This window comes from Anneissia japonica, unplaced genomic scaffold (assembly GCF_011630105.1).
Source record: "Anneissia japonica isolate Jap-2015-1 unplaced genomic scaffold, ASM1163010v1 scaffold288012_len1326614_cov192, whole genome shotgun sequence".
In the NCBI taxonomy this organism is placed as follows: Eukaryota; Metazoa; Echinodermata; class Crinoidea; order Comatulida; family Comatulidae; genus Anneissia; species Anneissia japonica.
In genome coordinates this window covers 767,754-778,816 of record NW_022756612.1, presented here as the reverse complement: position 1 = coordinate 778,816, position 11,063 = coordinate 767,754, and the positions used below count along the sequence as shown (strand labels likewise).

The following is an 11,063-nucleotide window of genomic DNA, read 5'->3' as shown; positions in this document are numbered from 1 at the left end:
TTTTGAAAGTTCGCGCCTAATACAATCTAGTCTTTGCAGTGATTGACCTGGAGGTTACATTTCACCTAATAATCCCTTTTTTTTGTGTTGCAGCTAAAAGGTGCACAGCCAAAACCGGTTATTTGCCGTTCAAACATGCTATCCATTGCGTGTTTTTAATTAATTTTTTTTATCGCTTTTTTCAAACTGGTCCCGTTTCTACTGCGAGAATAAAAGCGATTTTTCGAAAAAGCGATTTTTAATCGATTATTTCTTTCCAGTAGAAACAGGCCCCTAGATGGAGAGAAGCAATGTAGGTAAAGTGCCTTGCTCAAGGACACCAGTGAAATGCGCAGAGAGGCATTGACAACTGACCTTGAGGTTGGGAAACCAAACCGTTTCCACAAATCAACCTGTTCAATTCTTGTAGGGCCTACTACAATAGCCTTTTGACAAAAGTTAAGCAAAAAAGATTCATAGGCAGAGGTTCCAAGTGTCCTGCACTTTGTGGGAAATTGAAATTGAGATACTGTAGCCTCTCACACCTGCCCGAGCAATAATAATCTCCTGGAATTGTTGACTTGGACAAACAAAATGCTTTTGGGCAGAAGTACTAAATGCTAAAACTTCTCAAAACAGCTTCAAATATTTAAACATAAACATTACTCAGTTTCTAAATCATTTCTCTGTCAAGCAGATCCTTCTGGTCTTCCTCAAACCTTGTTGGTACCCTATCGGATAGCTAAAGCTGCTCTTGGACAAATCTTTGATCCACCAGTGCTTGGTTCAATACTTATGAATTTTTTAATTTTTAAAACTCTAATCCAGTTACTGGAGAAGCACATTGATGAGCTTAGTAATAGAAATCTATGTACTGGAGTCAAGTTATACAGTTACAGTACTCCTCCAATGTACCAAGAGAATGAATATTAGGTAATTAGTCATACCATGATCTCTTTCACTCCTGTAAATATTTAGTGAAAACTATAAGATTAAGGATCTATTTTTGTGAAATGAATTTGAATTGCATTAAAGAAAATAGTTTAGTACAATAAAAATAATATACATTTTGTAATGTGCTAATTCCAAAAATAAAATATCAAATTAGTAAAATTTAATATTCATATTATGTTACATTAAGTTAACTAATAAAGACATGGACATGGGAGTCCACAAATAATTAAAATGTTTTTTTTAATGAAATAAAAAATAAATCTGTGATATTTTACTGTACTTTTATCTTCATCCCGATCTTCGTTGCATACAAATTATCTGCAAAGCATCACCTGCTCTCCTTGCGGTGTAGCGAGAAGCAAGCATGTGCATGAGTAGGGGCGATTTTTTAATGGTCCATTTTGCGGCGGGGTATACACATCTGGTTTACTTACGATGAATACTCGTGTTGAAATACAGTAAATATATTAAAGACTTTCATCTAGTAAGTATTGGTTTGGTTATTGGGATTTTCCAACCAAATTTATCGTGTTCGCTTGACGGCCATGCAAAAATAAGTTATTAATTGTTACGGTAGTTTATCAAATATAAATATGATTAAGCTTTTTAAGTATTGACTGATTCCTCTTTATAATGTATTCAAAAGAATGGCATAGAAGCAGTTAACAATCATTTTAATATACTGTAATAATTGAAGAATTAATGTAATGTATTGCTACTCTGAAGAATACTGCTTTCAAGGTACGTTTAGGTAGCCTAAGCCTTTACTTCTACAGTTCTAGGCCTAGGCCAAATGTGCGGTCAACATCGTGCGTGTACCGTCAGTGCGTGTTAATTTGTTCGGGTCTCCGTAAGGCCTAACTCTCCAAGTCAAGTTGCTATTGTGATATAACTCGAATAAAATTCGACTTTGCTTTAGTCAAATTTAATTTAAGTCGAACTATATTTCAGTGGCACTTTCGATTCGACTTAGGCGAGTTTGACTGTACCTAGAATATTTTCAGATCATATACAATACATGTACGCACTACAGTTTTTATTTAATCTTGTTAAATACATCATTAATATTCAATTTCATTCAGTTTTTTAAATGTATTATTAATTTATAATTGAGTAATGTTGACATTTTAATTAATGATTATAATTTTTCATTTTCATTTTTATATCATTATATACCAATAGTTATAATTATATATCTAATAATGTTTATATTGCTTATATTATAAATGGTGAACAATATTGGTTAAATAAACACTGTATATGTATCTACAGTGTCTTGATGTACTTAGCCGACAAAAAAAAGTTGGATAATTGTTATAATCAAGAATACAAATATTCACAAGTGTAAACAAATACTAGTCCATTTCATACAAAATGAATAGAGTAAAGCATTTAAACCATAATTAAAAATAAAGCTACTCAGGTTGTACATGCTTTACATATCAAAACACAATACATAGGTTGAGCCACTGGCTGAAAGCGGACATCTTTAGCAGAAGCTTCCACTGCTTAGAATGTATCACTTATAACATCTACCTGCATCCTAAATAGCAATGCTAATTACGGTAAGCTCTGAATGCATACAATATTTACAATATTATAATGAGGATCAATGATATAGAAATTCATAAATTCTCATTACTAATACTCAATAGATATTTTAAAATGGCAATAAAAATGAAGTACAGTGTGTGATATTCTATATGATTGTAAGAAAAATACTCTAAAAGTTAAAACGGAATTTCATATATGCATGATTTTTCATGCAGTCTTTTGGAACACACAGAATGTCTTCTTTCTAAACCTTATATAAAATGAGCTGATCTGGCAAGGTTGTAATATGATTAGCTCAATCATTATGTGGTGCAAAAATCTAAAAATAATTGCAGTTTATATATGTTATTATTTGCAATAAATTCATAGCAATAAATAATTTAATCATTATAAATCAATTCAAATTTTGATCTTTTTAAATTGGCATGAAGTGCAATAATAAATTAATTAAATAATTAATCATAAATTCCATTTATATGTTACTGTAACAAGGAACCAAATCTCACACCATATAATTAACATTATCTTAAGAGGATATAAATTCTGTTTAGTATAGTTCATAGATTCATAGATTTATATACAGTTTTTAGAAATGTGTTAAGTAGAAGTATGTGTATGAAATTAATTATGGTGCTAAATTTACAATTCTATCAAAGGTGTTATGCTCTTGTCAAAATAGGAGAAAATAGGCCAAACTTATGAAATTATTTAAAATCTGGATCATATTTTTAAAATCCCAATGAAACTGATCATAATAAAGTTTCTTTGTAAGATATATCTATTCTCTGTGGTAATGTTTTCTTAGTAATAATTTATATAATAATAATGTAATATTTTATTTTTTTAAATTTAAGCAATTTAGTATTATATATTTTGTGTAATATATATGAATTTAATACAGTCATATTTGTTAATACCTCTATTTCATATTACATGATATGAAACTTTTTTATTTGCCTTTGAATTAATTTAAGTAATTATTATAATTTCTCTGTTCACTCTGCAATTGTGAAATATCTTTAGTTTTTCTTAATTTATCTATTTTTCCTGTACTCATTATTGTGTTGGTCATTTTAAAAGTACAGTTAATTATGTTCATTAATTTTTGCATGGACAGGTAGCCGTTTTTAGTTTAGTTAGTATTAATATGTTCTAAATGTAAATGACCATTGTTCAAGATTAAAGATTCAATTTATTGTTGTATATACAATTATACATAACATTTCTGTATATGAAATATTTTTTTGTTTAATGAATTTATACTTTTTATGAAGTAAAATGAAATGAATCAATAAATGATATATCTCATGATATCAAATTAAAATATTTGATCTGTTGGGCAAAAATGGTAATTAGACAGCAGCTTAGCTTGGCTGGTGGTAGACACTGAACAGTGGATATCCATTGCCAATTTCTCCCTGTGTGCTGTGTGTAGGTTATCCTTAGTGTGATTTACACCAAAAATACTCCTATTCTGTACCAATCTGAATGGATATTTGGTCTCTTACTTACTGCCCATTACTGCACAAATCAAAAAATCGTTATATATTTAATGATAACTATTTTATTATTACTACAGTAATATTTAAATTTACATACCTTTCTGTTGAAACAGCATTCATGATTGAGAAAAATTTTTATTCAGAAAATTCAAATTTATTGTATCTCAGGGCTATGGCTAAACCTTATGGGAGCAGAACACAAAGGACAAATTTGTGTCACAAACTATGACTTAATTTTCACTGGTTTTGCAATCAATATACTGAAGTGGAAATTTTCTGTACTCCCTGTGATACAGTATATTCATTATAAATGATTTTAGAAATATATTTGTATTTATAGAAAAATATTAGATCAGATTCAATTAAAATCATTAAAATTAAAATCATTGAAAATAGTGATTCTCAGTCACCCCATCGCTAAATGCTTGGCCATGAGCTACCTAAGCAGTCATGATCGGCTCTGCTTGTAATATATCTCTTTCTAACATTCATTACAATATGGAGGTCATTGCTTTTTATATCTTTTTATTATTCTTTTAATTGTTTATTTACTGAGGTGTGTAGAAGGTATGAGTTTATGTACTGTATCTATTTAATGTTTATAATTTCCCACTAATGCAATAAAAAGAAAGTGAATTCATATTTCCTTAATTTGAAACAAATTAAAGTTTTACAGAAAGAACCCAATTTCCTTGCAGCCCCCAACATTAGACAGTACATTCCCTCTTACTTCTCAGCCACTTCTAAATGCCAACACTTCCTATTCCAGCTCATCGAACACTCACCCTCCCTATTTTCTTCTTATTTTGACGACAGGAACCAGTCATGTAGTTAAACTAACAAACAGTGCCAATTATCTTCTATTAGTCTGTTCAAAAATCCTGGTAGTACTTAGATTCTCCATATCTATGCTTAAATCTAGTGAATTTAACATTGCATATTTTTTGTTGCAGTTATGTTTCTGTGCTAGCAAGGTAAAAAAAATATCTACTGCCTTATATATGTTTACTAAACAATCAGGAGACCGATCTGATAGAAAGGAAAAACCTGGCCTAAGCGAAACAAATCTTTGCTTATGATGCAATATCCCATCATGCACCTCATTAGATTTACTCTCACAAGTAAATTTCCGGACGATATAGGTGTCTACTTACCCTTGCAGGGGCAATGTACAAAAAGTGTAATTTATTGGGTATTTATTTTTAGTCAACATATCCTTTTACTAAATTCTATAATAATAATATACTTTATTTTTACACGGATACATTTGATTCACCCAAGGGTGTTTTTCGTCAATGTCGTGTAAGGCCATATGCAAAGTAACAAAATATAAGGAGAATATAAAAGGTTAACAAGTAGCAAAAAGGGATGGGGGGAATAGTAATCATGATTATAATGTATTATGTTTGGTTAAGGTTTTTCAGGGATTAACAAAATCAAAGATATGAGATATTTACTTTACCATCAGTCATATAAATTTGGTCTAATTATACTGCGCACAGCATATTCGAACATAGTTAATTGTGAATAACAATTGGAGGAAAAAGTCTTGTAACATATTGTAGACTCTCAACATGAAAGAATGTACATTGCCTATGAGTCCGAATATTGATTGTTTCTTATAAGCCTTTAACAGTTCTATTATCTACAATACTTATGCTGGTACTATATAATATTACTACATACTGTAATTTTAACAATTGTCAATCACTTGCATTGTACTTGTCCTTGTACATAATGGTACATGATTTTCTGCAGGGATATCAGTATCTAGACTGTTACTTTGTTTTTTGTTGGTTAAGTCCTTAATCAGGTAAACAATTTATATGTCCTGGCTTTGCTCCTTTTTACAGTATAGGCATCCCATTCCGAAAATTCAAGTTTATTATTTTGAATTCTTTTATTATAATATACACAAAACGTACTGCATTGATACTTTTCCAGTTTAAATGGTGAAATTTAACATACCATTCAACGGTTTTGGCCAAGTTAACAACATAAGATATACGTGAGTTTAGGCTGGTGTGTATGCTTTGTACCAGCTGGATAAAGTCTTGGCACCTTCATTTTTATTTATTTTATTCTACCAAGCCTTAATTCTTCAAATTGAGAGTTCTAAAGTTGGCTATTAAAATTTAGATTTCATTTAATTTATAACACTTCTTTATCCAAAGAACAATAAAACTGACAGACACAAAATAACAGAGAGGAAAAAACACTTGATTGGCCTGAGAGGATTGCCAAAAAGTGAACTAAATCACTGTCTAGTGGCTCTCAGTTGCCAATGAGAACATTAATTAGCATAAAATAGTCAAGTATTAATATATCACTAAGTATATATGTACAAAATTATTGTCATTGATAATAACACACAACAAATGATTTTAAACAATTACATGTCTTAAACATCAATATTGTGTAGCAGATTGAACTGCAATATCTTCTCGTACAAGCAATAGCTACGCACATGGTAATACTGTATGAGGATATTTGGAACTGTCCATTATCTGGCAGGGAAATTTTTGTTATATTAATTATATTCCTTTGTACCACATCATCTATAAAGAACCTGGGGTTTTTTTTGTAGTAATAATTTATGTAACAATAGTATGTAATATAAATAAATAATTAATCAATAATTAATAATTAATTAATTAGTAATTAATTAATAATTAATTAGATCCTTGTTGGTAGAACAATCATTATCATATGCTAGTTTTGTTTTTTCAGGGCTCAGAAGATTCCAACTATGGTGGTAGGCCATCAGATTCAGATTTGTCATTGGATGAGGATAAGGAAGCAGTAAGGCGAGAATCACAGCGACAGGCCCTCTCACAATTGGAAAAAGCAAGGGTAGGTATTAACATCTACTGTAGGTCTAATAAACTGTTTATTTTTATTGTAAGTGAATGGTGGAATGAAAGAAACTAAAAAAAAATGAGAAATTTTGTGAACAGGTATGAGGTAGTCTGTCCTTTCATATATGTGAAGTGATAATGATGATAATAGATTGAACGTGTCATTTTTTAGATAATGTTGGAATGACGCTTTGACGCTCTCCTGGCGTAACATTGATGTAAACTCTTTCGTATTCATTGGGTAGATTATGACTATTTAGTACCGTAGTGGACCAATGTTTAGCGGTAAGGCGGGGCACCACTAACTACAGCCTTAACATCGGTACTGAATTGAGCCACTCCTTGCCCAGGCTTCGGTTAGTAGAATCAAGTCTTCTCGGATACAGTTGGAGGCTAAGTGTACACATCTAGCTCGTGTGCACTTTAAAGAACCCATTGCATCTTTCAGGAGAGTAGGGGGTTACCCCAATGCTATGGTTCATTGCAGCCCCTGTCATGGAATGATGCAGGGGTGGCACTACTAATTCCCCGACGAGCGGTCAAAACTCTTCAAAAGGGGGTCTAAGCTTCCCGACAGGGGGTCCACACCCCCCTAGTATCCCCCACCCCTGTCGGCGAAAAAATTGTGATGGTATTCTTTATCTTTATTTTATTTATGCGAGTTAAGAGGCCCCTGTCGGAGGTACTAACAACCTCTCAGATGTAGCAGCCCCCTATCAGGAATATCTGGCATTACCACCGCAACCCATACGATCGCAATAGTATACAACACCTCCCACATACTGTAGCACTGCGCGCACTAAACAGTTTTTAATCTCTAAAATTTAACAGCTTAGTAATGCATATACCTAAATTGTACTTAAGGCGGTCAAGATTTCATTTTTCGCTGACGACCTTGCTGGAAATTCCCCGACTTGGATCCAAGCGGGGTTCTTTGTCCCCCTGGATCTCTGCTATCGCCGCCCCTGGAATGATGTGAAGTCAACAACATTCTCAATTCCCACCCATATAGTTTTAGAATCATTCTACTTCGCATGCTATACTTGATCTAGTTAATATCATTAATGCTTTTTAAAATAAAAAATCCTACTTACTTTATACTAAAGCATTTGATGTTATAAATAGATGTTATAGATGTATCGCATTGAATTGGGTTAAAAATTTTAGTTGATAGGAAGCAGTTCGTTGATTGGATCTTGTAAATTGTTGACGGGGGCTATAGCCTGAGATGTGTCACAGGGATCTTTCTTGGTCCGTTATCATTTCTCATCTATGTGAACGATTTGACACACTGCAGGTTGTATCCTTCGCCAACAATACCACACTTTCTTATTCAAATCCAAACCCTATTCAATACTCTAAATAATGAATTCCCTGAATTTGATGAGTGGTTCATCTCGAATAAGCTCTATATTACACACTCAAAACTGAACTTAAAGCCCCATTCCCAGCAAAATTTCAATGCATATGCATTACTCTATTTATTATAAACAATGGAAAAATATTGGCATAAATTTTAGATTTACGCAAAAGAATTAAAAAAAATGAGAACTCACAGGAGATTACCATTTTCTCGACGAATTCTTCGTTAGTAGGCAAATTCAGAGGTTATAGATTGCATCCGCTGGAATGCTCTCGCTTTACGTATACTTTATACAGTCAATAAAGTGCGCCCTCTCTAATGAAATTGGTTTTTGTACTTCGCAATCGCACACTGCGATCGATCGAGTAGGCCTAATTGTCAAAATCTCGGTCAGAATCATTTTCTGAACAGATTTGAAATAATTCCTATGAAATATTATATTTCACAATGTGTCAATACTAGCAACAGAAAATTTCATGTCAGCCGTTTTATGTGTGATAACAGAACCTAAATTGTGGTAAGGCTAGGCATTTATTTTTCATGTGGAACACACAAAATCAAATTTCAGTCTTATTTTACATTTTTTTCATGTTTAGGAATGTCTAAATTCAGTTACATTAGCAATTTCATATTACATTTATAAATCTTTATAACATATATAAAAATCAGATTTTTCTTAACTGAAATATTGCCGGGAATGGGGCTTTAAATAATCACAGTATTTCCTTTAATGGCAATTATATTGAGCAGAAAAGTCAGCTGCCTATTCTGGGTGTGTTTAGAAATTTTTATGTTTAGTTTTAATTTCAAATTTACAAGTCAATCAGTATTATATGTAGATTTTTTTTTTTTTCCATCTAATATCTGCTTTACATACCTTAATTCTTCCTTATCCTCAGTACTGTAATTTAATTTGTGCATCCAACTATTGTACATATCTGGAAAAACTCATTCTCATTATAGAGAACCTCCTGAAGCTCTTTTTAAAAAACTTAAAATGCTCAATATATACGATCGTCATAAAATACAAATAGCAACTTTTATGTATAGGTTTATTCATAAGAAACTTCCATTAATGAAATATTACAAGAGTGTTATCTAAACTTTCATCATTGTGAATGGCAATATTTGCTTAATTAACAAACAAAAAAAACCCCTGGCAAATTGGAAAAAAAAGAAAAACTAGAGACTGTTAAATTCATCAGAGGTTTCTAACCAGAACATGATCTAATTTTTAACATAAATGTTCTGAATAAAAAAGATAAGCTAATGCCCCTTTTGGTCAATTAAAACTGATGAGTAATAAGCAGTGATGATGTGTTTACATAATGAGTGATATACAGTACACTCTTTATATGTCTCAGAGGATTTTGTGCAGATACTTCCGTAAATTAGCCTTTTTTCCAATATCAATGTCGTCACCTAGCACAAAGGTTTAGGAGCATGTGAGCCAATTCGCTTATGCCATCACTTTTGATGACGAAACATTTGCCTTCAGTGGCTTCATTTTTTAAGCTATCTGACTGTAATTTTGGTATATTGAGGAGAAAGATAGAATTTAGAAGTATGAAACATTTTTTGGGAAAAAGTGATGGAGAAACTTGTGCAGTTAATGTTTAAAGCATATCCAATGTATTAAAAATTGGACGGATTATCATATGAAACATGTTCTTCTATGGTGAGATTTTCCTACGTACTGTGTAATTCAACCTATTAGGCCACTTTTGCTAAGGAATCTGATCATTTTTGGGATATAATAGCCATGTTCTTTCATAGACGAAAAATGGTACTGACGCGGGTTGGAGCCTCCTCCAGAGTGTGAATAACAATGATAGAACAAATCTAGTGTGCACATATTTTAAATTTTATACAATACCAGAAAATTTAAGGTAATAGACATTAATATCTAAATTAAACAAGCATCAGTATCATGTTAAATTTGAAGCGAATGATAAAATATCCTACATAATTTAACTCTCAAATATTTTTTATGATCGCTGTTTCACGGCACTGTTTTTGGTTACAACATAACACATGCTTTCTGTGAATCGTGTGTGAGACGCATCACTACTAGTAAACTGACCATGTTCTTTACCATGTATTTAGAAAATGAGCACAGCACCATAATGGAACATGTAAAGGGATCTTTTGCTACATGATAACAGTTATTTCGCTTCAGTAGTATGATACAAGTCAGTGTCATGCAACCCTTGGTCCACTTGGTGTGATGCTGTAAATTAATGGTTGTCCGTCAACCAATAAGGTTGCATGGTGTTCCGCCAGAAAAGTGGTCCGCCAAAGTAAATCTAGGCCTAGTGTATATCCGTGGTACGGTTTGTGTTAATGCCGATTTTTGCACTAGCTGTAACTCAACGTTTGCTTTGCTTCCTTATTAATATTAGCAGGTTTTTTATGATATACTGTACATTTTCTTTTTTTTAAGAATGTTATTTGTTTGATATAACTAAAATCACGTAGTAAAAATCCTGTTTTACTTTTTCCATTTTATCGTAGTCATAGATAATTTTGTACCCACCACGAATAACAAAAACTTCTAGGCTCCAGCTCTAGCCACTGCGAAAGTAATTTGTAATACTGTATGAACATCGAGTGATAGCTGGGTTAGTGATCGTTGTATGGCCTTTAAATTAGGAATTATACAGTTACAAATATTATTATTTGTTATTACCAATAATTATTAATAATTATTGAAATTCTTTCAGATATATTTGGCATTTTTAGTTCCTATGCATGTAATGCAATAGGAACTATTGTAATCACTCTGTCACATTTCTTTTGTTTTTTATTGTGTGTAGTATGTGTGTGCGTATGTGTGTAGACATTTATGCAAAT

The 11,063-nt window shown here is 31.9% G+C and overlaps 1 protein-coding gene across 2 annotated transcripts in view; it reads left to right on the top strand.

Annotated features, from left to right (window-relative positions):
* LOC117124304 (voltage-dependent L-type calcium channel subunit beta-3-like) overlaps positions 1-11,063 on the top strand; it is a 103,000-nt gene that overhangs the window by 22,451 nt on the left and 69,486 nt on the right. For both annotated transcript variants that reach the window (XM_033270492.1, XM_033270491.1), the window contains exon 2: positions 6,720-6,842. In XM_033270492.1, coding sequence (XP_033126383.1) covers positions 6,720-6,842 — 123 coding nt within the window. The remainder of the gene's footprint in view (positions 1-6,719; positions 6,843-11,063) is intronic.